Below are 25968 nucleotides of genomic sequence, written 5' to 3' on the forward strand. Positions count from 1 at the left end.
CCGCCCCGCTCCTGCTCCTATTGCCGCTCCCGCCCCGCTCCCGACACAGTCCCGCTCGCGGTCCCGTCTGGAGCGGAGGGGCAGGATGTGCGATCCGGCCGTGTCCAGTTTCCTCACCCAGACGCTGTGTGCCCATGGCGGGCGGCTGGGGTTGCAGGAGCTGCAGGAGAACATCGGGCTGTCGACACTGCAGCTGCAGGACACGCTGTCGGCGGCGGGCCCCCGGCAGTTCCTGGTGGTGGAGGGCGGCCTGGCGGTCCTTGCCGTGACGGACGTGCGGGTCTGTGTCCGCAAGGAGTGTGATGGCTGCGAGCGGCTGCACCTCTGCAAGCTGCACCTCATGGGCAGGTGCTACGTGAGGCCCAGGTGAGCGCGGGGGCGCGGGCAGCCCGTGGGGACGGCCGGGGTCCCCCCAATCCCCTCACCCCCCCCCACCTCTCACAACCCCCCCCAGACCTTTCGCACCCCCCAAACGCCTTCACGTCCGCCCCAAACTTTGCCTTACACCCTCCAATCCCCCCACAAACCCCCCCCGCTCCTCACACACCCTAGCCCCCTCCGAGTCCCCACCTCCACCCCTCAAACTCCCTCTCTAAGCCGCTTATGCCCCCCAAACCTCTCACACCCCCCAAAACCCCTCACATGCCAGCACCGCCGGGGGTGCCGCTCCCGCCCTGCTGTCCCGGGAGGAGCGGGCAGTTTTCTGCTCGGATCAGCCGCGGGAGATCCTTGCTGCGGAGGGACTCGTGCCCTGCCCCCGCCATGTCGGTAGAAGCCGACGATTTGGGGTTTTTTGTTTCTTTCATTTTCTGTTTGTTGGTTTGTTTAAATCTACTTATCTCCGAGCCCGTCGGTCATCCCCCCTGGCACCTAAGTAAAATAGTTTACACCTTTTTCTCAGAAGGAGAAAGCAAAGTGCTGTCATGCCCTCTGGTTTCGCTCTAGAGAGTTACAAAAGTTGAGTTTTGATGTCACTGCTTGGCTTACGGCCCTGTCTTTGGGAGGCACTGTTGAATCACCCTAGGTACATCAGTCTCAGTTTCTGGAAGATGGAGGACTCATGGGATGGGCAGACCAGGCAGCCACTCTAGCCACAGGTGGCCAAAAGGTGGTGCCTAGTTTAAAATAAAGGAAACCAAAGGCAAATGCAGAAGAGCAACTCAGCTTTGCCACTGCGATTACTGATGGAAGAACTTCGTAGTTTAAGACCCCAAGCCCCAGGTCTGGTGCTGATGGAGCATAAGGAACATGCATGATCCCACTGGATCGTTCCTCTTCTGCCCCACCGAAATGGATCACTGTGCAGTAAGACCTGGATAGCATGAAGGGGAAAAGCCATGTCTCTCTCTCTCTCATCATTAGGATAATAAGTTTTTTTATTTTTTGTTACATTACAGGCAATACAGTAAGCTCCCATGCGGTTCACTGTTGGAAATGCCTTGACGTATGTGCAGACACTCACGATGGATAACTTTGTGTGAATTAAAGTTTGCAGTGAGGCAATTCCCTTCATTATGATAAACCACCTGTCCTCTCCGTAACACTAAGTATTTAAAATCACTTTAGTATGCGTTAAAAATTAATAAAGCAGAGAGTATACCTTTCATGGGAGGGAGCTGGATTAAAATGAGAGGGCAGAAATTCTGCTAGGTGGACCTAGATCCAGACAGAGACTATTTTTTAACCGATAAGGTAAAATCTAGCCTTGCTTCCAGGTCATGAATTCCTTTTGTTTCAGAATCCCTGGAAAGATAAATGTATGGGCAAGCTACTTGGGTCTTTGGTTTAGTGGAATCATTGTTTTAGTCCAGTTAATCCTGTTCTAACTAATGTCTGGCAAATGGCTTTTTGCTGTTACTTTCTTTTTTCCTGAATGTCTTGCTGAACTCAGCTGTGTATTTGTAGAGTGTTTCAGCCTTTGACTTGGAAGTACACACTCAAGTGATGTAGAAGACTGTGTGACTGTTGGTGGAGTCTCAGATTAACTGTGGAAGAGCACTGGTGATGGGTCCCACCTCACATACTCTGTGGCTTACCTACCTTCATAGTCATTAATTGAGTGCCTACAGCATCTTGGAAGAAAGCCTTGGAAGGTTGTTTCTCAGGACCAAAGACAGCACAGTTCTGCCCTTCCTGCTTACTTGCTTACAAAGAATGTGTTCAACAGGTAGCAGGGGTCAGGGGAGAAATACCTACATAAGGGTCTGTATGGAAGGATTGCATACACACCTTGAGATAAAACTTCACGAGGAGAGCTTCAGGAGTTAACTAAAGGCTGAAAGAGTAAAGGGATAGACTTCAGTCTGGTGAGTTAACAGGTACTTTTACTGGTTGAGTATGTCTAAACTTAAGGCTGTATCGATCATGTATTGGAGAGCAGGACATGAGGAAACTGAATTTTACTGCATTGAATTAATGCACAGGCTGACTCTGTGTCTCCTCTCGGTTACTGATTTGCAGTACCATTTCAAATAGATTTAAAAAATCTGCAATCTCCCTCTGTAATTCATACTCATCATACTTTGGGCTTCGTAAGTGGCACCACTGACTTCATTATTCTAGCTTAATTGCTTCTTTAATCAAAACTTGTAAGTTAAACTTACCTGGGTTTTGATTTTTTAATTTTTTTAATAAAACTTCACAGCTACTGAAGATAGCAAAATGTGTTGTTTTAAGCTTCACTGTCACTTCTGTTTTGTGCAGACTTTAGTGTGTATCTTTACTTGCCGTCCCAAGGGCAACAACCTTTTATGTTCACAAAATGAAGGCTGTTGCAACTTCTGGCATGGTTGGTGTACACCTTTAAAATTAACTTTCCCTCCAGCTGTTCAGGTGTCACGGTCCTCTAATACAAGCTAGAGTCGTGTGAGGTTCATTTGATCTCAGAGTGCAAAAAGGCACAAAGGGATATCAGTTTAAATCACAACAATAGGGTACCTTTATTTTAGTGCCAACAACAGGGGTTCTGTGATAGACGGGAGGGTGAGAGAGAGAGGGAGGGAGGGAGAAAGAAAACAGAGAGAAGGGGGAGTTACAGCTACCAACGGACGAGGTGGGGTCACCAGGATCTTCTTCCAAGGGGAGATCTTGAAGAAGTTAACTTAGAAAGTCACTTTTATAGTTTGTTTCAAAAGTGAGGGGCAGCTGGCCAAGAGGTGGGGAAATTCCTAGGCCATTGTGATGAGACCCGTTGCTCTGAGAAGCAGGTGTAAGGTACAGAACAGGCTGCTCCTTACAAGTCCCTGCTCAGCAGCAGGAACGAAGGCAGTGCACCATGGCAGCACAGCAAGTACACCTGCAAACAATCACCTGGCAAGCATCCACCTCAACCAGGCCAGAACCCCTGTACAAAGTCCCTTAGGGTCCTTAGGGTCTTAGTCTCTGTTCTTGCGACAGTGTTGAGGCAAATGAGGGAAACTTTGGACCGTTTCTTACATTAGGTCATGTGACTTGACTTGGATCTTCCTTGACTTGCATCTTGGAGGCAAAGAATGCTTGGGGTCTGGCTGCATTGATGTTTAAAATGAGGAGGATAGGGTCACAGCACTTCACAGAGGAGTTCTGCTGTTTGTTCCATTCTCTGGCTAATTACAGACACCAAGTAAATGTTCACAGAGACTCCCACCAAGCCACCTTTCTCTCAAGTTGCACATTATCTGAGGTTCTTCTTTACATGAACTTGACTAAAGGAATAAACATTGATATTTCTGTGTATTTTCTTGCAGCTCTTGTAAGTACTCGCATGACATCATGAATGCGGAGAACAAAAAAGTTCTAAAAAAACATAATTTGTCTGGCCTCAGTGAGAATGAACTGCAAGTCCTGCTTCTCCAAAACGATGCATTCTTCCTCCCTGATGTAAGTTGTACTGATGTCTTAAGAGAAAGTTCTTGTTCATTAGGAATGGGAGAGGGCAAGAGAGAATGTGGAGTTCTGGTCTTAACACCCAGCTGTGAAGATATGAAACGGGATTAGTCAGAATGAAGGAGGAATGAGAATGGCAATGTGAAACAACATTAAGCCAGACTGTGAAAGGGCTGTGTACTTAAAATAATAAAAAAAATCACCCCCACAGCAGTAAAACTGTTTAATAAGTACCCAGAGACATGCATCTGGAGAAGGCCCTGTCATCTGTGATGTGTCAGGAGCAGACCTGCCCTCTGATAGCAGGAGGTGGGAAGCAAGGCTACAGCTTGTCTTGTGTGCCATTTCTGTTTTTCCAACAGCATGGTTATAAAGCATAAAACAAGCAAACTAAAATGTCAGCAGGTTGACCAGAGGTTTAAAAAGGGTGAGATAAGCAAGAGAGAGTTGAAAGATCACAATAACTGTACATGCTTACAGGGTGAAAGGTATGACCAAAACCCAATTTGTTGCTTCTTCTCTATTAGATGATGAAGACTAGGAAGTGAGTGCTCCCTTCCTTTTCCAGTCCATATAGGCCTGCACAGGCTTGCACCCATTTTGGTGCTTGAGGGTATAAGAGATGAGAAGAATCTGTGAGCAAGACGACCAAATGACTGCAGTTAGTTTTGTTTGAAATATGGCTCTTCCAAAGTGCATGGAGTTTTTTTACTCTGTCTTTCTACAAAGGAACCTTTGACTATATTGTATGCTACTCATTGGTTTTGTTAAATTTGGTTGAACATTCTGATTCAGCATGTGTGTATAAGGGCAATACTGTCTTCAAGGTTTGGCTGTTTCAAAGTCAGCCATATCCTGTTCTGGCTGCAGCTGCTCCTGGTTAAGAAATTACCGAAGTATTGCCTTTGTCTTTTGAAGTTTATAATCTCCACAGATTTGTTGATGCAACAGTTCTGTTGTTTCTTTGTTCCCTGCTGTGAAAATGCTAGTCTTTGACAAAATATAATTTTTTTATGGTGTAGAGTTTTAAAGTATGTTTTACTGGCAGACTGAAGGAGCATGGTGTTGATAAGCAAGGAGAATTACTAATTGTTCCCAGTAATGAGCAAATAGTTGCAACTATTCTTGGTATTAGCCTTAAGTGCTTACTAGAAATCTGTTCAGCCCTCACCCCTGCAGGCATCATTAATTACCTGTAATTTAGGAGCACTTTTAACTCCTATCAGTATTTAGTAAAATAGCAAAACCAAGAGAAAACTGTGATCAGTGCAGACCATTCATAAACCTGAGAGCTTGGAGGTGGGATGTAAAAGACAATTTGGCTCTTTCCTGCTTAGAAATGCTGACTGCTTATGTGTGTGAAGACATGGCATGTAGGAAGCTCTCAAGCAAGAGGACACTTTGGTGTTCTGTGACCTGAACTGGGGTTCAGAGTAAGAAAAACGCAACAGCACCACAACATCAGGGATTTTCACACATTCCTTCACCTTCTCTCTGGCTCTCCTGGTTGGTTGGTTGGTTGGTTGGTTGGTTGGTTGGTTGGTTGGTTGGTTTGGAGTGTGTGCGCATGTGTGTTCGTTAGTTTTGTTTTTTGGTTGGTTTTTGTTTCTGTTTCTTGGCAGATGCAAGGGAACAATCTGCTTTCTTGATGTAGCTAAATAGTGGATACCCTATTTTCATAGTTTAAGCCCTGATAAGTACCATGCAGCCACTTGCTCTCCCACCCTGGTGGGATGGGGAGGAGAATTGGAAAAGAGGTAAAACTTATGGGTTGAGATAAGGATACTCAAATAATCGAAATAAAATATACTAGTAATAACTGCAGTGAGCGGGAGTGAGAGATTAATATCTCTATATTATAGATAACTATATGTTATATTTATAAAGTATAAAACCCAAGAGAAACAAGTAATTCCCGGTACAGTTGCTCCCTACCCACTGACTGATGCCCAGCCCATCATCCCTGAGCAGTGGTTGGTGGATCCTGGGAAGAGGGGTTTGGAGGGGATCTGTGAGAGTCCCAGTGTGATATTGGGGCTCTCTGCCAGACAGCTGTTTGTCCCCCTCAAGGAAGCTTTCTCGTTACAGGCTGCTCCCAGAGAAAAAACTGTTACTGTGGTGCTTAGTGGTCAATGTGAAGGAGCTTTTGGTCTGTGATTTGTTCTCTGGTCTGATTCTCTGTGTACCTCTTTTTTAGTGAGTAGAGGAATAAAGAAGTGCATTGATTTTTCCATATGTACTCTAATCTCAAAGCATTCTTACCATTTTATTAGCTCAAATCTTCAATGCAGGATAAACTTTACAAATAGGAAATTGTAACTCATTTGACACTGTACATATTTTTATGGAGATACTTATTCTTTGTTGTTCATTATGCTCTAGGGGTTTTTTAAATAGAATAACTGTAAACTGATTTTATGCAACTGTCTTGTATTCATTTTTGGCACTCCTAAGTTTGTTGGGTTAGCTTTTCTTAGAAACAAAACACGATCAACTTCAAAACTGAAAATGCATGAGTCAGCTTAAAATACCTGATCCTCTATGCAAGAAATCTGCCTAGATTTAAAGAAGTCACAGTAAACACATGCCTTTTAATCACCATTTTTCTGCAGTTAAAGCTGCATGCCTATAGGACAAAGAAGATTTCTAATGTGCTTTTCCATTTCCTGTTGTATCCTCCCCACTTTTAGAGCTGCTCCTTGTACAACAAAAAAGGTCACCACTGTCAGCAGCAAAACAACTGCAACAAGCTTCATGTTTGTCGACACTTTCTCCGTGGGAAATGTAAATTTCCTCGATGCATAATGTCCCATAACCTCTTGGATGGCCACGCATTGAGAGTGTTGGAAGCTGGAGGCATTGACGCGAAGATAGCTTCAAACTTCCAGGCTATATATGATTACAAGCATATTGAATTCAACAGGGAACCGAAGAAGGGGTATGGTAAGTTGCAAGAAATAGTGGTCTTAAGCATGATTTTGAGTTTGATAGAGGTAGAAACTGTTCTTGCTTGACTTGCCCGCTAAACCCCATTGTCCTTTTGGTGCTTTCAGTACTCAGCTACAGACCATTAAATGATCGTTGGAAAAAGCCAGCAAAAGAACCAAAGACAACTTTGCAAACAGTGCAAACCATGCTGCCTGTGCCACCTTCTGAAGGTAAATACGTAGCTAATAGTACCAACCATTTCCTTGTGGAATCAGCTTTTTTATTTCTCCTCTTGCAATATATACACATTTTTTCCCCTCTTTGCTATTACGCGCTTGCAAGAATGGAGTAAGCCATAGCACAGTCATGTGGGAGGGAGAACTGCACTTTTGTTGCCTAAAGTACTTCATTCAAAACAGCAATTGAGTGACTGGCAATAACTGACTAGCTAGGGTTTGTAACTGTAATTGCACCTCTGTTGTATCAGCAGTGGAGTGCAGTGGAAAATTACAAGTGTGATGGACATAATTTTCCACAAAGATTGGGATATTGCCAGCTAGCTGAGCTTCTGGCTCAGCAGTGCTGTTCATTCAGTCTTTTCATGCAGGTCCCAATAGCACCGTACCTGCTCAGAACAAAGACCAGTTGCCAACAGGAGCAGGAGATAAAGGTATGGATTGTTTCTTACCCTCCAGTCTTGAAACTGGTGGTTTTCATTGGGATTTGATTTCACACAGCCTGACAGCTCCCTGTGGTAGTTGCGTGCAGCTTATGTGCTTGCCTTACTGTGTGCTGAAATCCATGGTACCAGATGGCCAGCGGAGCAGTGTTGGAATTTCTGACCAAGCATTGTACAGCACTCTGTACTGTCCTGGACACATTTTTTCCTTCCTAGGATGGTGACAGAATTTTATCTGTGCATGCAGTATCTTTCCTTGCCTTCTGTCTGTAGGCAATTAATACAGCTTTGTGAGGAGCGGTGTTGTCTTGATATACCTTCCAGTGAGTGAATGGCAACTTATAAATCTCCTGTTATTCTGGGCAGAAGCACCTTGGCTTTAAAGCTTGTCAGAGTCCAGTACTCTCTGAACTGGTTCTTTTAGCTATTCCACACATGGGTGGTGTAATGTTTCATATCAAATTACAAGTGTGATGGACGTAATTTTCCACAAAGATTGGGATATTGCCAGCTAGCTGGGCTTCTGGCTCAGCAGTGCTGTTCATTCAGTCTTTTCATGCAGGTCCCAATAGCACCGTACCTGCTCAGAACAAAGACCAGTTGCCAACAGGAGCAGGAAATAAAGATAAAGGTATGATTTTTTTCCAACTGTCTGGTCTTGAGATGAGCTTATCTAAAAAGAGTTGATGTCATGCAGGTGTTGTGGTTCAGCTACTTGCTCACTTCCCCCTGATCCCCAGGGGGAAGAGAAAAGAAAGAATAAAAGCGAAAAAACCTGGGTCAAAATGGGGAGGGAGGGAAAAATTCCCCAAATAATAAGTTGAAGAGGAAAACTAAGCAAAAGAACACTTTTTTTTGCCTACAAAGGCAGTCACTCGTCGTGTCTCACATGCAGGCTAGACAATTTCCTAGCAAAAGGTAGCTAACCCTACTAAAACACCCTCTTCTTCCTTCTATTGCTGAGCTTTGTGTTGTATAGTGTGGGATGTTTGGTGAGTTTGGGTCCTTTGCCCACTTGTGTCCCCTCCCAAGCTATTGTACAGCCTGATTCTATTAACTCTGGGGGCAGGATGAAAAACTGAGGCCTTGATGTATATCACTGTTCAGTAGAAGCTGGGGCATGAGTGTGTTAACAGCCTTGTTTTGGTCAAAACTCTAAAACAGCATCTTATTGGTTGCTGTGAAGAAAATTACATCTTATTCTGGCCATGTCCAGTACAATGAAATTTCTGTCATTTCATTTCATTTTAAGTGGCAAAGTCCACTGGAAGCAAAATACAGACGTTGACTTACAAAGCGTAGCAATTACAGTGCACAGTTCAATCACAATAATAATGGGATTCCCATTGCATATCTGTATAATACATTCACTGTCTCAATATTTACTCACTGGGTGTCCTCAGTCCCTAGGGAAGTTGAAGCCTGTTGCTGTTTTCAAAATTCTTTGGTTGGTTGTTTAGGTTTAATACCTCTGCATGGGGCTGAGCCCTATGTTCACTCCCCCCATGTTTGTCTGGCTGACTCAGAAACATTTCTACCCTGAATCAGTCTGTTCAGCTGACATTGCTGTTTATGCACCCTCTGGTCCCCTTGGTGTGGAGACAAAGCCAGCTTCACTGCAAAAACCATGGTCATTCACACCCTGTGTTGTTCTGAGCTTCCTGATGCTGCACTTGTCCTTCCTCACTGAGACTTCTTCCAGTGTCAGGGTTTATTGCTCAGTCACAAAGCCCTGACTTTTGTGTTTGGGGTGTATGGGGGATAGTCAGATTCTGAAAGTGCTTGACTTTGCTACTGCAGTCAAATCCTTGTTATTTCTGGGATGAAGTACCAAATGTAGGATCTTCCTCTTAGAGCAAATACGGACTGCTGTGTTCTTTGCTGTAGGTAAAAAGGACAGTTCCTCTGATGAAGCTTCAAAGGACAAGAAGAAAGATAACTGTGATGAGATCTGTTTATTCTATGTCTGGAAGTACTGCAAAAACAAGGGTAAGCTTTATGAAAAGTAACGTTGAAGAGTTGTCTGCAGGGCACTCCTGCTCAGTGGTTTGGGCCAGTGGTGACAATTATGCCTCTCAATAGTTTATTTTCTTTCCAGGTCATTAATAAACACAGTCAGAATTACAAACACAATCAGAGAAAAGCCAAATGGCATACTTAAACCCTTTCTCCTCTGGATAATCCAGTCTATTTCAGCCCTTTTGATGGGGGCAGGCTTTGAGTACCTTTCTGTAGCAAAGCCCTTTAATTGTGTAGTGTTACCCTTTCTGTAGCTAGAAGATCAAGTTACGAATTGACTTTATGCTGTCATCATTGACAGCTCATAAATGTATACCACCCTTTATTCCTGGTGTATCTATCCTATGTACATCAGATAATAGTCATAGTCTCCCTCATTAAGTCCTTTAAAAAGTGATCTGAGGTGTTAAAATTAAAACATCTTAAAAAAACACAGTGGTTGTATCAGCTAAGCTAAAGATAAATCTAGTCCACTGTCTTTTTGGTGGCCAGAACAGACATCTGAGGGAAGAACATAAGTAATTGTATTTGGGAGCTGTCTCTGAACAGTAATTCAACTCCCAGGTTTGGTTCTTTTCCTTTATTATGAGGAGGTACCATGACATTTCCTTTCCCTGATCTTGTCCAGTTAGTTTTTAAAGTACTGCTATTCCTCTGACCTCTTGGTCTTGACAAAGACCTTGTATAATGTGAATGGTGTACCTGGGCGAAACTGTTAAGGTCAGGCTCAAACCAGCCATAGTGTGGCCACCAGATAACTAAACTCAACTGTTGGAGTGCTTTATTTGCCATAGTGGGCAAATTGTTGTAAGTTGTAAGATGTTTGGTCCATACTTGGATGTGGAGTGTCAGAAGAAAACCCTTCAGGCCTTGGCAACCACCCTGTGATTTCTAAGGGACTAAGGAAGAGAGAACCAAATATATCAGTGTTTAAATGATGTGTAGACTAGACTTTTTACAGCTGAGATACATGGTTGTGTGACACATAACATGCACTTCCTATCTGTGGCACTGCTCTCCCAGCTGCCAGTGTTGTGTCTCAGCAAAGGGAAGGTTCTGGTATCTTTCAAATGTATTTGGCAGTGTATATATATATATATATATATTTTGTTTTTCTTGGTAAGACTGCAGAAACACACTCCCCTTTTCAGCACTCTGAAAAGTGTTCATCACTGCTTGTACCAAAGCCCAGAAGTGAAAGTCTCAAGATGTATAAGATGCTGGTTCTATTTTGTTTTTTTCTTGTCTTGCTCTTTGTGTTAATGATTGCAGAGTTCTTGACTGTGTCTGATTTTGTTACAGATAAATGCAAATCTGTTCATTACCGTTTGCCATATAAATGGGAGATACATGATGGGTTGGACTGGCATGAACTTCCCATGATGGAGGAAATTGAAAAGGCATATTGTGACCCAAAGAACAGCAGGTGTAGTAATGCTGAACTCCTTGCTTGGAATACTGTGAATTGAGCCTGTGTAGGAAAACTTGTGTTTTCTTCCTAAAGATGTCTGACTTCTCAGTTTCTGATTACTGAGCTTCTTAGAAGCTGGGAGGATGTAAAAATGAGAAATTCTCCTTTTGAAAAAGCAAAGTAAGAGAGATTGCATGAAAGTCCCACTCCAGTTTTGTCTTCTAAAAATAACAAAACTGTATCTTGCATTTAAATCTCTGTACAAGGTAAAAAGCCACTGGAATACAGTGAAATTACTAGTATTTCAGATCATTAATCAGTGTATTTATAGTAACAAAGTTGGGCCTTTTGACAAGATTTCAGAGCTGGTCCTTCTCTAGGGCTATTTCTTTCATACTACAGTTAGTATCATATAACAATAACAATAATAGTGATCTATTATGTGCCTAGAGACATTTTATGAAATGTCCTTTGTGTAAGCAACCCACCTATTTTTTCCTCTTTTTTATTTCTATTTTAAGAGTGTGTTTTTCTTTTAACTCCTTTGTAAAAATTCCCACTCAAAGCCACCTGGATTCATAGGGCACCCCAATTCCATTCACAAAATGGTATTCTGGTTTTGGCCCATGCCTCTTAAGGCACCAGATTATTTTGATTTGCAGTTTGTGATCTGTAGATCACAGGCAATATTCCCAAGAGGAGGCTGCCATCAAAGTCTTCCTGCCTGGGAGTTAACTTTTCAAGCCTCTCAGGAGTAAGAGCCCAGGTGGCTCCAGTGATGAATGCAGTTTGCAGAACTCACAGCTGTGGTTGCTGTGATTGCATCCTTTGTAACCACAGAAAAATAGCAAAGTTGATAGGCTGCAGGTGTTTGCTGGCAAATTCAGTCACAGACTTTGCACGTTCTGCTTTTGTACTGACAAAGACTTTAACCACACTTAGTTATCACAGAAGTTCCTTTTGTCACACTGTACTTGGAACCTGATACTGTCGGTAAAGCTGGCACAGCCACATGTGATTGAAGTGGCATTTGGTGTATCACAGGCCAGAGTTCACTTCTGAAGCTTGGAAGTGGTTTTCAGAGCTGCCATGTGCTGTGGGAAATAAATACTCTCATTTCAGATCTAATTAAATTTAGTTACATTATATTAAAGTAAATGGCACCAGCTTAAACTGGGGATTAGAGGATAAAGTATGCACTGCTAACTATAATAAACCCGAGTTTGTCCTTACAGCTTGCCAAGTAGGAACATAAATTTCCAGACAATGACCTGCTCTTCTTCTTTGGTTCGACGCCTCTCTACACCATCATCAGTCACAAAACCAACATTCGTACTGACCACACAGTGGATTTGGTACTGGAAGAACAACCAAGACAAGTGGATTGAATATGGAGAACAGGTGAGTTCACATCCTGTGCTTTGGGTCACTTCTGCAGGAATATATGGAGCCTCTCTGCATCATTTCCTCTTTTCGCAACAGGATTAATTAAGTGAATCCTTGTGCTTGAATTTTACAGCATTGGTTAAGGTAATGAAGCTGTATCTGTTCATAACAGACAAGATAAAATGCTGACAGGTTGGAGAGAAGAGAGCTCCCTTTTGGAGTTGGCTGTGGCTCCTACAGAGATTTAACCTACAGAGACTGTCCTTAAGATACATGCTAAGTAGTTGCCTCTTTTCTAGGCATTGCCCTGCTTCCTTAGACATGTAAGGGTTGCTCTGCTCTCTCAGATCAAGTGCAGTCTTCTTCCATGTATGTCCAAGTCTTCTGATGAGAAAGTAATCTATCTGAAAAACGCAGGAAAAGAAATCTGTATAGAATCTCACCTTCCACCAAGGCAGATGAATATACCCCATATGGTTTTACAGTATAGCAGCACAAGTGGTAGAACAAATGATCCAGGGACTTGGAAAACTGCACAGGTGTTGGATAGAGTACAGTTTAAAAGACTCCGAGTAACCTCAAAGAGTACTCAGGCTCAAGGAGTCACCCTGAGAGGTGTCCCAGGTCCAGGAGAGATCACAGCTGTGCAGCTGCTCCTTAGCAGGAGCAGGGGGAGCTTGAAAGGAGCTCATTCAGGCTTTCTTATCTGTGGAATGAAGTGGCTGGCTCATAGTTAAATCACAAGCAAAGTAAAAGGTAAGAGTGAGACTCCTTATGCCTGCAACTTTTTTTTCCCTTGACAAGTTAGTCTTGGAAGAACCACCTGCTATTCATGCATTAATTACATCATCAGTGTTTGTTTCCAAGCTCATATACACCAATGCTCAGCATGTCACCCAGTTCCTTTGTGGGTTTTCAGATAGCAGGTTGGAACTAGAAAAGTTCTTGGCCTAGGCATTTGCTTCCTTTGGAGCCTGAACCAAACTAACTCTGGTTTGGTAAGGAGTCAAGTGTACCCATCACACCCAGTGGCAGCTCAGCCCCACCCCCTCCCCTGCCCTGGGACTAGGGAGAGAGTGAGAAAGCTCATGAGATGAGATAAAGACTAAAAGATAAAGTAAGAGTGTGTGCCCAAGCAAAGCAAAACAAGGAATTAATTTCCACTTCCTTTGGACAGGCAGGTGCTCAGCCCAGGAAAGCTGGGCTGCATCACAGGTCACAGTGACTTGGGAAAACAAACACCATCACTCCAAATGTCTCCCCCTTCCTTCTCCCCCCAGCTTTATATGCTTGGGTGACACTCTATGGTCTGAGATGTCCCTGTGGCCAGTTCGGGTCAGCTGTTCTGGATGTGTATCCACCCAATGCCTTGTGCCCTCCAGTCCCATCACTAGTGGGGTGGGAGAGGAGCAGAATCCTTGGCTATGTGCATGCCTAAACTAAACAATAACTAAAACATTCCTGTGTTATCAGCACTGTTACAGCACAAATCCAAAACACAGCCACTACCAGCTACTTGGAAGAAATTTAACTCTACCCCAGCCAGAACCAGCACAACTTGTTACAGGAATTTAAATGGGATAGGCGTGTGTCCATCATTACTATTTATGTATCTGTGTTTATGTTACAAATATTCAGTACTCAGCTTCAGGCCACCATAGTTCTGGGTAGATTCCTCGTCCTCCTACTGTTGGCCTCTTCTTTCCCTCTACTCCAGCTAGTTATCCAGGGCTTAGGCCTGGCCATACTTCTCATTCTATTTCTTTTTTTCTCTTCTCCCCACAAAGGAAGAAGAGAACAGCGTGACCTCACCATCTTCTGCTATTATTGAGAACTTGTATCAAGCAGATCCATGTGTCACTGTACGTTTCCCAGCTGGCGAACATCAATATGAACTCAATTTTAAAGGTAGCAATTTTAAAGGTTCTCGTCTACAACTATGCAGTGCTTCATTGTCTTACAAAGTCTCCCAGCTTTTAGAAGCTATGACTTCCTTATCTGACACCACCAGTTTCCCTTACTTGAAGTGAAGTTGTGATGGCCCAGAGGCCATCTTTTGGCCCTTACAAAAGTAACCTTGCCCCCTTATTCCTTGACACTCCCCAGACTCACATCTGACCAGTAGTCATAGTCTTCACATAAAGTCACATGAACTGTAAGTCTGTCGATGGTAAAAAATATGAGTTAGGCATCTTTGTGCTGCTGCAGTAAAGAGCATGAGTGGCTTGAGGGAGCAAGCGCAGGCATAGTGCACAGATAGGCACAGGTTCAATCACAGAGTTACAGGAAAGACAGGAATCTTATACAGCCTTTGTGCAAATATTCCTCAGCAAGTAGAACTGACAGTGAATATGCAATTTTCATTAAAGAATGACTGATGATGACAAGATGACCCCATCTTGTAGACTTATTCATGATTTTTTTTCTTGCTCTTTTTTCTCCTCAAGAAATGACTCAGACAAACACTGCTTTTCAAACTCGAAGACAGGTCTGCAGGCGACCAAAATTTGTGTCTTCTGAAGATGTGCATAAGATAAAGACAGGGTAAGTGCTCTTTAGGTTGGTTTTTCATATTTCAGAAATAATTACAAGGCAGAATGGCTCCTAGTGCCAGCAGTGGTTGTACAAAGAACACAGGTGCTGCTGGTGAAAGCCTGTCCATGGGGCTGAGCAACAAAAGTTGTATCACAAACTGTAGTCTTGGTGCATCACCTGCTGCCTGGGGTACACGTTACTTCAGGTGCTTCAGCCATAGCTGTTACTGAAAAAAGCAAGTGCAAGAGGCCTGTGGTGGTTGAGTGGCAGCATGCAGGGCCCACCTTACAGACTGAGGCTCTTTCCCAGTTTCTTTGTGATTTATTTTGTTAATTTTGAAATACAGGAATTGGCCAAAGGGAATGCTCCAAATCTGAGTGTTTGGAGCAGTACTAGAATTACTAACACTTCATTTTCTGTCTGTTTGCAAGCAGCCAGGGGGATTCTTCTATTCCAAATCAGACCTGTCCTAGTCACTGGGATGCATCTGCACTGCCTGAATTGGGATACAAGGTATTTTTTTTTCTCCTTCTTGTAATTCTCATGGAAAGGCACAGTTCAGAGCTTAACTGAATCAACTGTAACTGCATAGACGCTAAAAAGGGATAGATGTAATTTCTTGCGTGGGTATACTAAAGATCGAAGTGATGTCCTAAGGAAGGGCTCATGAAACAGGTGCCAAATTGCCTTGGGAATTGGCCAAACTTCAACTGCATTATAGGTGTTAATCTACATACTGAAAACTCACCAAACCAAAAACTCAAAACTCCAAATACCAAACCCAAAACTCACCAAATTCAAGACAGGAAGAATAAGTTTGAATTGGAGATCCAGGAAAGGAAGTCTCTATATCCTCCAGTACTGTCACATACATCACAGATCTGAGCACAGACCTTGGCCTCAAGAAATGGCAGAAATAAAGATCTACAACCATAAAATAAAAAAAAATATTGCAGTGATGTCTTCCACAAAACAACCCAACCCTTGTCAACCCAAAGTCTATGTTCTTATTTGATCTACCAAGACCAAAATATATGGGTGTAGACCAAAACGTGTGTTAAGATTACTAGGTCCTGCAGTCCTTCTGGAAGCGCAGCACAGTTTGTGGAAGTACTACAGGACTCCAGAAGAAAAGGCTTCTTCATGTTACACTTGCCGTTTGTGCAGTGGTTTTGACCTTGCTTGAGGAACAGAGGTGTAAGAAGTTTTCTTTGTTGGATGTGTCACAGAATCTTGTGTGATGCTGACCAGGATGTGTTGGCACAGATACCCTGGGGGCTGAGGAGCACCAGTGTGTGGCTGTGTGTCAGTGTCATGGGTGGAGTGAAGCACTTCACTTACAGGAGAGAAGGAGTGCTATGTTGTTATAAAATCACTACTTAACAAAATTTGGTAGTGAAGGTGATGGTGCTTCAACAAGATTTGATGGCAAAGTACACTTGATTATTTACTGCATAGAGGACAGGGTCAGACAAAACTATTAGAGAGACCCTCCTGTTGAGCCATGACTTTCATAGAGAAAACATGAAATAATGATGATGAGAGTGTATGGGAATCTGGCAGGCAACCCATTTGAAGATTTGCCTGTGATATTTGGAGCTCAGTGGAAGTAACAAAGGAATCTGCTCTTCCCTTGGCTTATCAGCATCTTAACTACAAGTGTAAATTTTTCCAAAGAATGCCAGAAAGACAGGTAGCTCTGTTCTTTTAAGGTCTGTTGAGCTGTATGTATTTAATTGCTTCCCATACTTGCTCTGAAAACTTGTGTGAGTTTTAGTTGAGTACATTTGTTGAGGTGTTTCTGGAGTCACTGGGGTGAATGTGGGAGGCTTTGGAATGCACTGCACAGATCCATAGTATCTTTTGGCTTTAAGTGTGGGGATGTGTGAGTAGAAGGATTGCCTTGTTCCCCAGAGCTCAGTTTGCTTGCTGAGTTGGCACCTAAGAAAACATCTCTTAATTTGTGAGTGCCTTTCACAGGAAAGGAAAAGTGATAATGCCCATGATACCTGTTGGCACTAAAAGTGAAAGCCTGGGCTAGATTAAATCTTTCTGTGGGACCCTAAGCTTGTTTTTTTGCAGTAGGTAATATTGGCAGTGGCTGAGATTCTGCATGCTTGTGGTGACCACTGTAAGAGCTGACAGCTACAACTTGATGAACTGCCTTCTCTTCACACATGGACAAATAATCCTGGCAAAATCTGCTGCGCTGCAAGTGATCCATTTTAAAAAGGAACCTGTGAGATAGGCAGAAAGTCATCTTGTCTTAAAATGAGAACCTGTGTTTTGGAAATATTGCTTATTTTTCTAGTACTGCTGTGTCTTAATCTCTAAGTCATTGAGAATAGTTCTGTAGAAAGAAGTGTATAAAATGCACAATGGAAATTGGTAACACTGACTGGAAAATTGGTGTGAATTTCTCCTGTCTTTGTTTTAACAAAGCGGAACTAGTAGCTAAAGGGGGGGAAAAAAAAAAGTTTATTATATCCTGAAACTTCATGCTGGGTTTACAATTGTCTCTGTAATGTCCAACTGAGAAAAGTGTGCAGTGGATGTGGGGTTTCCTGTCAGTCTTTGTGGGGCTGATGTGCTGCTGAATCCTGGCCACACGTAGACCAAGGTTTGCTGCACTGTACCAGGCACAGGATGCAATGTGAAGAGTGTCTGTGCATTGTAAATGTAACTTCTGGTGGGGTCACTGCCACCAGTACCAACCCTGCTCCTTCCAAAGCCCCAGTGAAGTACAGCTCAGGGCGTGAGTCACAGAGTACTGCTCTTGTGCAGTCATACTCTAGTGGGAATTGCTGCCAGAGCAGTGATTCCTTCTCTGCCTTGGGAGCTCTGCTCCTTAATAACAGGGTAGCAAACGCTCACACTGAGTGGGATTTTCCTTTTCATGCTTGAAGGTGAAAAATGCTTGAAGCAATTGCATAGTTATGCCATATCAGCCTTCAACAGCAATGTGGTGCTGTGAGCCTTTATTAGCACTAAAAGCATTCTTGGGGAAATAAGGACAAACCCACAAAGTTTTCATGGAAAGGAGAACAACTTTGTTGTCTGGAGGCCATCGTATGATAAAACAATGGAAGTACCTTTCTTACAGGATTAGGCCTTGTGTAGCATGGCTGACCCTCTGTTTTACCTAGAAAGGTTACAGTTCCTGAGGAAGAGACCACAGAATATGCTGGGTTGGGAGGAACCCATCAGGATCATTGAGTCCAACACCAGGCCCTGCACAGGACCCCAAGCATCACACCATGAGCCTAAAAGATGCGCAGAGCAAAAGCACATTTGTAGTTTAAGTGGGAATTTTTCATGTATAAATAAATTGGCAGATGACATAAAGCTGAACACTGTAGGTAACACACCTGAAGGACAGGGCCATCCAGAGGGATGTGGACAGACTCAAGTGCTCCATGGGAATCCCATGAGGTTCAGCAAGTACCAGTGCTGCACCTGGGCCAGGACAACTCCTGGGGTCAATCCAGGCTGGAGATAAGCAGATGGAGCAGCCCTGGGAGAAGGATTTGGGGATACTGGTGGTGAGAGCTGGATATGCCCTGAACCCCCCTTGTGCTGAGCTGATGATTTACAAGGGCCTGGAGTGACAGGACAAGGGGGAGTGGCTTCAAATGTGACAGAGAGTACGTTTAGATTGGGTATTAGGAGAAATTCTTCCATCTGAGGCTAGTGAGGAGGCCCTGGCACAGGTTGCCAGAGAGGCTGTGGCTGCCCCATCCCTGGAAGTGTCCAAGGCCAGGTTGAAAGGGGCTTGGAGCAAGCTGGGATAGTGGAATTTGTCCCTGCCCATGGCAGGGGGTAGCACTGGATGGGTTTTAAGGTCCCTTCCAACCCAAACCATGTTGTGATTCTAAATAAAAGATGTAGTACTGAAATGCAGCAACTTGGGCTGTGGTGCCACAGTGTGTAGACAGTACTTGCACATCCTGATTGTTTTATGTGCTATAAAACTTTGGAAAATGCTCCTGTATTGAGACATGGGAAATTTCACTCAACTTTTTAAAGGCTTTTAAATAAATTCAAATAAATACTTCTTTCTTGTGCAGCTGACTTTATTCTTAATCTTTAGAATACTTTCCTGTGAGTGATCTCCTCATTAGTAAGTACTTAAATGTCGCTGTGAAACACAAGTTTTATTCAATTTTATTTTCTCTCTAAGCTCAGCCTTCTAAAACAGGGACTCTTTGCCTGGTAGGGTAAGATATTAGTTTCCTTGTTACCTTTTAGGATGGCCACAGCTTTCCTGCTTAAAACACTTTGGAACGTGGGATGTTGGGATTTCACTTTGTTATCTTGAGTCCCCACTTGGTTTAAGTTGTGCTAAAGTGGAAGGTATTACCAGGTGACATCAGCCTCCCAGCATCACACTTTTGCAGTTTATAGAGATAAATGTTGATTCTAGAAGATTAAAGACACTAGTTACTTTGGAGAAAAAAATGGAAAATTTTTGCATGACAAAAACAAGCAGAAGAGCTCAAGTAATGTTTTAATTATGTTTTGCATTTAATTCTCTTTGGGAAAAATGAGCATTTCTTAATGGATTTTTAAACACAAAATGTATGGTTAAAAAAATAAAAGGATAATGGCTGAACAGACTTTGTTTCTTTTGGGAAAGGAGATGTATTTGTTTAAGCAGGTATTAAGTGTCACGTTTGTTTAGAAATGTAGGGGTTTTTTTCTGAAGTCCATACTTAAGTGAAGCTTTCTGAGTTCTAACTTTGAAAAGGTAAGGCACTACAATGCCAGGAGGGTGTTTGTGTTTTGTTTGTTTCATCTGTAATAGCTGAAGTTCTTGTAAATGTCTAGTTACAAATGATGCTGTTATCTAACGTCTTTTGTTCTTAATTTGCTTTAGATATAAAACTGACACTATGGAATAATCTGTCAAATTTTCTTTTTGCAATTTCTGTTCCATTGATATTTAAAGTTCCAAGTGTCAAGTCTTGGAGATAATAAACCTTTCAGCATCCTTCCTGAAGAGAGGTGAGGTGTCCTTGCAAAGCTGGAGTGACACTCTGATTTACTTGATATTTGGTTATTCACATAGTCCTGATCTAAAGCATTTAATTACCCTTCATAAGCATAGTTTGGGGATCCTTCTGAAAGTGTATCTGCTGGAATTGGGCTTCTGCATGTTCCGAGCTTACTGCAGCCTCATGCCTTCTTTTGCTTTGGTTTGTATTTTATAGGCAGTGGTGATCAGCAGTGCAACCTCTGAATACAATGGAATAAAGCAGCAGTTTCATCAGACTATGAAAAATTACAGCATCCTTAAAATACAGAGGATTCAGAATCCATCCCTCTGGAAGGTGTTTCAGTGGTTAGTACTTGTTTCCCTATCCTTATAAGGAGGCAGTCTGCAAGAACAGGTTGTCTCGTATATGCTTTCTAGGAAAGGAAGGAGGTTGCCACCTTTGCCTTTACTTGACTGGTATTTCGTTATTAGCAGTTTCAGGAGTGAGAATGGTGTCTGAGGCCTCCCACAGAATGCCAGTGCTCTGTGGGGAGGTTCCCTTTGCGTGGCTCCTTGGAAGAGGGGGAGAGGAGCATGGAGAGAAAGATGCATGATGCAAAACTGAGATGAGGATACCCACAGGGATGTGGAACAGCAGTTGTCTCGGGGATGGAGCAGTAACTGCCTGCTGTCCTCTTGTTTGTTACAAATCTTTATGCATTAGGGTATATGAAATGCTAAAAACAGTAAAGGCTGCATGGGCCTTTTTGTTCCAGTCAGATTTTATTTAAGGTGCTTTGCTGAACAAAGGCAGTATTGACTGAGAAAGAATCCTTGTGTTTTAACCTGATGATCCCTGAGTTCCAGAGCTCCTTTCTGGTTTTCAACATCTGCATCTGATATTGAACTCTCCAGGTACTTCGGCCAAGCTGGATACCAGCAGATGAGAGCTGAGGCTCAACCATGTTCAAATTAGTTTGATGTAAGATTAAGCTGTTGCTTAGAACAATTGTCTAGTTTAAAACAAAAGTAAGTGTTCAAGGACTGTATGGAATGGTAATGGAGTAGAAAAATATTGCTCAAGTAAGTGCTTTCACCTGCAAAATGATAGAACTCAGTTATCAGCTACTGATTTCATAAAACCTTTTAATCTAGCAAAACATAAGAGACTTCAAAACATGTAATAGTGCATACCTTTTATCCTTCTCCAATGAGGTAATTAAGCTAAGCAGGCAGAGTTTACATTGCCAAGTCCAGAGGATGACGGAGTAATTTGGGTTGGAAGAGACCTTAAAGCTCATCCAATCTGCCGTGGACAGGGACATCTTCCACTATCCCAGGTTGCTCAAGTCCTGTCCTGTTACCGCTGAAGATGAATAGATCACACGGACACAGGTCGAGGTGTGGTGAAGAGAAGAGAGGAGTTTATTTTTCCCTCCAGGATTTATAGGTTTCTGACCACGGCCAGAGATTGGATGGTCAGGGTAACACTTTCTCACAGCACTGGCCATGAGAGATGTCCATCACAAGACGTGTAACAGAAAGAATGTACACATATCTATGTTTACAGTTACTGTCCTGGGAAAGTCTTTAGAAAACTATGTTAGCAAGCTCAGAAGCTGAGTTTTCAGGGCGACACTGTCCAACCTGGCCTGGAACACTTCCAGGGACGGGGCAGCCACAGCTTCTCTGGGCACCCTGTGCCAGGCCTCACCACCTTCACAGTAAGTTCTTACTGAAGACATTTCAGTCCGTTCCTCTTAACTTTTCATTTACTAATTTACAAGTTGGAAGGATTCTCTCCTCCCCCTGGCTCTCTTTAATTTATAGCTGATGACTTTCTGAAGAACATCGCTGTCTTGTCCACTTCAGCAGCTTCTGAAAACCTGAGAGGTGTTTGGATGCTGTTGAATAATGATGGGAAATGCAAGTTGAGCTTTTTGTTGTGATTTCTCTGTTGACCCTGTTCAAAGCTCAGTCTGACTCAGGCCTCAACCATTGAGATGAGCAGTGAGCAAAGCAGGCTGGGTTTGTGTCCTGGCCCCATCTCAGCATCACTGACCTCTTGCAGGGGCAGGAGCTGGGGTTTGTGGTATGGAGCACAAGCTTTGAGCCACTGTGGAAGCACAGAGCCTGTGTGGTTAATGCTGCCTCCACTCCATTGAGAGCTTGGGTGGGAAGGGACAAGATACCTTAAAGCCCAACCAGTAGGGCCCTACAGAGGAGTGAAAGGTTGGTACAGTGGCAACTAGAATAGTGTCAAATCCCTAAATTCCTGATTAAAGCCAGAATTACCTAGAATTGCTGAGCAGTGGTGTCAGTACAGTGCTCATCTCGTACTTGTTCATCATGCTGCTAGTGTGTCTCATCTTCTGAGAGGAGAGAGGAGGCTGGAAAACCTCATCCAGCTGACATTAACATGGATGTCACATAGTTGCTTGAATTGTTTAAAAAATCTCTTTTTCTCTTTTCTTCCATGGGTCACAGTCTCCTCCCCTTCATTTTTATCAGGCAAAAAGAGAAGATGAAAAGGGAAAATGGAGGAAAGGAAGTCCAGGAAAAACTCCTGTTCCACGGAACTGATATCACCTCCGTGAAAACGATCTGCACTCAGAACTTTGACTGGAGAATTTGTGGAAGCAATGGAACTAACTATGGGAAGGGTATGTAGAAAGTGAGATGTCTGCTGAAGCTCCCCTGATAGTGGAGCAATCCAAGTTCTGAAGTCTTTAACTACAGAAGGTGAAAAAAAAAGATAAGAATTGTTGTTATGGTCCTTCTTAAGAGGGCCAGGATTAGCTTTGGGTTGGGAGTAAGTCTTCTCACGAAGTGTAAAGTGCATTACTGCAGGGGTTTGCTGTAGGTGGCATTTTCTGATGTCTGAGGTCATAATTTCAATTTACAAGAGAAATTAGTTTGTATGGCAGGGAGCAGAGGGGTTTGCATGCCCTCAGTGTAATTGTGGAAGGTGTTTTCTTGTCTGTTCCTCTCATCATACCACACAGACCTGTGGTGTGCTTATTGATATAGCGTATAAATAATTACTCCTAAAATCGCAAATACTGAATGGAAATTGCATAGTGCAGTCCCTTTCCTTGCAAAAATTTCTGTGGTATTCTGTAAACTGACTAAGAGAATTCCTGAAAGTTGAGTCAGATACCTCCTGAAAACCCAGGGGATGCTCAGATTTTGCTGTCACTGTATAGATTCTCCTCACAACCACATTTTCATCTCATTTTCTAGGAAGTTACTTTGCTAGAGATGCTCGCTATTCCCACACCTACTGTCAAGCTACGCCACAGGGACACTTGATGTTTGTGGCTCGCGTTCTGGTTGGAGACTACGTTAAAGGCAACGCAACCTATGTCCGTCCCCCAGAGAAGTGTGCTGACAAGATGTGGTTTTATGACAGCTGTGTGGATGATGAGTTAAATCCTTCTGTTTTTGTTGTCTTTGAAAAACACCAGATTTACCCAGAGTACATAATAGAGTATAAAGAGGAGAGAATAAGAGAGCAGAATGAGGTGGGAATAAGACCATATAGAGAGGTGGGAATAAGAGAGCAGAAAGAGGCAGGAATAGGAACATATGGAGAGGTGGGAATAAGACCATACAAAGAGGCAGGAATAAGACCATACAAAGAGGCAGGAATAAGAGCATATGGAGAGGTGGGAATAAGACAGCAGAAAGAGGCAGGAATAAGACCATATAGAGAGGCAGGAATAACAGCACATGGAGAGGTGGGAATAAGACAGCAGAAAGAGGCAGGAATAAGACCATACAGAGAGGCAGGAATAACAGCACATGGAGAGGTGGGAATAAGACAGCAGAAAGAGGCAGGAATAACAGCATATGGAGAGGTGGGAATAAGACAGCAGAAAGAGGCAGGAATCAGAGAGCAGAAAGAAGCAGGATTAAGAACATACAGAGTCGAGGGAATAAAAGAGTGTAAAGAGGAGAAAAGAAAATGTGTTATATCTTAGAGGAACATGGCAGTTTGTATCCCTCTTCTTTCTTTTTAATACAGTTCTTTGGGATGTTAATCCAAACAATTTTTGCATTGAGGAGGGCCGGCAAAGCAGATGTTACATTTGTTGCAAGTACCTTTCTTCTCTTCCTCTCTTAAATGAAGCATAGACATTTCGGTAAACTTCGAAGGAAAATCAGAATTGTGGAACGGGAAATTGAATGTTATGACTGCTGTGGGCAAATAATTATAAATGCATAGTCTAAAAAAAATAGAATTTCTTTTTGCAAACAGTTAAAAGAAAAATTAACAGTACAGTAGTTTTTAAGGAAGCTTTCCGGTTTTTAGTAGCCAGAGATTCTTTTTAGTGCAGAATTAATCTGTTCTTGATCCTCTCATCTATCATTATTATAAACAATTCAGTGTAGGTAATAATGACTTGAGTTTGTTTTCAAAGCACTGCTTGTTAATACTGGTACATGTTTCGAGTTAAAACAGTAAACAAAAAAAGAAAAAGCATATTTTAAATCCACATTGTTCTTGATAATTTTCATCTGTACAATGGCAGATGGAACAGAAACCTGTTGAATCAGATTCTTTGTGGAAACTTGCAGTAACTTGCTGTAACCTATACAAAAGCAGAGCTCAACTGAAACTGTGAAAGCCACCACATGTGAGTAAGCAGACACCAAAATTTGGTGGTTCGGCTGCAACTAATGACCGTAAGGAGACAAAGGCTGTGTCCCAACGAGCCAGGCTTTCCAGTGGATGTGGCCCTGTAGCGCAATAGGACAGGAGAAACTTCTTAAGGAGCATAGAGATATTCTGTCTTGTTTTTGCATTAATTTTCGTTTTTCCAGACGTAGAATGGGACTGAAAGAGACCAGTTAGGTTCTCTCAAGGCCAGTGATAGAACTGCTGTCCTAAGGTACCGTCTGCATGTTCTGCTGCCCGCTTGCGTGTGGCAGGGTGCTGACAAGTGAGGATCCTCTTTGTGTGTGGGTGATCCTGGGTCAGAAACCTGTGCAGTTTCTACTGGATGTTAGCAGGGAGTCCGTAAGTGGATCAAACTCAAGGCCCTCTGTACAAAATGCCATATTCAGGCTGTTTAGCTGTTCAGAGGGAAACTGGGAGTGAGGACAGAGGATCAGTATTTTTTACCTTCAGATAAGCTTTACAGAAACAGCAACAGCATCTAAGGTTTTTGCATATGTGATACAAATATGTCAACCACTCAAAGATAGTGCCTTCTTTCCAAGAACAGAAAAGATAAATCCAGAACATCTTACTAAAACTGCTTAGAACTAAATGAAAACATGCGGGGAAGATTTTAAGACTTTCTAATATCTATCTTTCTCTTGTTTGCCTGTAGAGTTCCTGAATTACTAAGATTGTTGTATTTGCAAATAAAACCTGTTTTCAGGCACTTTTAGTGTGCAATTTGTCTTTATATAAACATGGCAAGTCTTAACATGCTGAGTGAACCAGCCCCTGCCTGTGTTTCGTGCCTTCCTTCAGTGTTTATAAATCAGAGAACTGCACACATGGACTACCATTGTAGGGTAGGTGCTCAGCTAATTACTAAGGAGAGAATAGCATGATTCAGGGAGAATAGTACTGAAGTCCTAAGAAGAGATGAAAGAATTAAGTAAGGTAGTAGCAGAACAGCTGATTTTAAATCTCAAAGTAGTAGTAAGATACTGAGACGTTCTAAGGATGAACCTCTTTAATATGCAGATGAATAACTTTTAAAGAATCTGAGTCAGACACCTGTAGGAACCCCTGCCTGTGAGGCACAAGGCAGGTTTGTATGGGGAGGGTGTTAGTGGGATGCTGACAGCTTAGGATCAGTCCAGATCACCACACACAGAGTAAGGACACAGCAGTACAGAGCTGTTCCATGGTCCAACCCACCCTGGGTGCTCTCTGATGCACAAGGCTTTGGCTTTTCCATGAGAGGGGTGGACTGGAGGTGAGAGCTGCAGTTTGGATAACTGAGCTGAAGGGGGAGAAAAGCTGGAAAATGCATACTCTGAATGCAGGAGGATGGAAAATAAACAATGGTTCTCCCACCTACTGGCACCTCAGCTTCTTAACTGGCTACCAAGACAGTGGCACCAAGGAAAACAACTGGGAGGCTGTGCCATGCTTGGGCTGTGCAAGCATAGATACTGTTGCTCTCCACTGCAGGATGCTTCTGGCCA

The 25968-nt window shown here is 42.9% G+C and overlaps 1 protein-coding gene across 2 annotated transcripts; it reads left to right on the top strand.

The window, feature by feature from the left end:
• Positions 1–25960, top strand: LOC131592845 (zinc finger CCCH-type antiviral protein 1-like). Of its 2 annotated transcripts, XM_058864661.1 has the most exons (16): positions 1–366; positions 3726–3858; positions 6555–6807; positions 6918–7022; positions 7400–7462; positions 8034–8102; positions 9359–9460; positions 10793–10916; positions 12137–12302; positions 14075–14195; positions 14735–14831; positions 15257–15335; positions 20033–20163; positions 22309–22460; positions 23041–23609; positions 23658–25960. In XM_058864661.1, exons 1-16 carry the CDS (start codon positions 86–88, stop codon positions 23778–23780), a joined length of 2568 nt encoding a protein of 855 aa, XP_058720644.1. In that variant the 5' UTR covers positions 1–85; the 3' UTR covers positions 23781–25960. The 2 variants fall into 2 exon arrangements, with proteins under 2 accessions (XP_058720644.1, XP_058720643.1); XM_058864660.1 differs by having other exon boundaries at positions 23041–25960.
• The last annotated feature ends 8 nt before the right edge of the window (positions 25961–25968 follow it).

This window comes from Poecile atricapillus, chromosome Z (genome assembly GCF_030490865.1).
Source record: "Poecile atricapillus isolate bPoeAtr1 chromosome Z, bPoeAtr1.hap1, whole genome shotgun sequence".
NCBI classification, from domain to species: Eukaryota; Metazoa; Chordata; class Aves; order Passeriformes; family Paridae; genus Poecile; species Poecile atricapillus.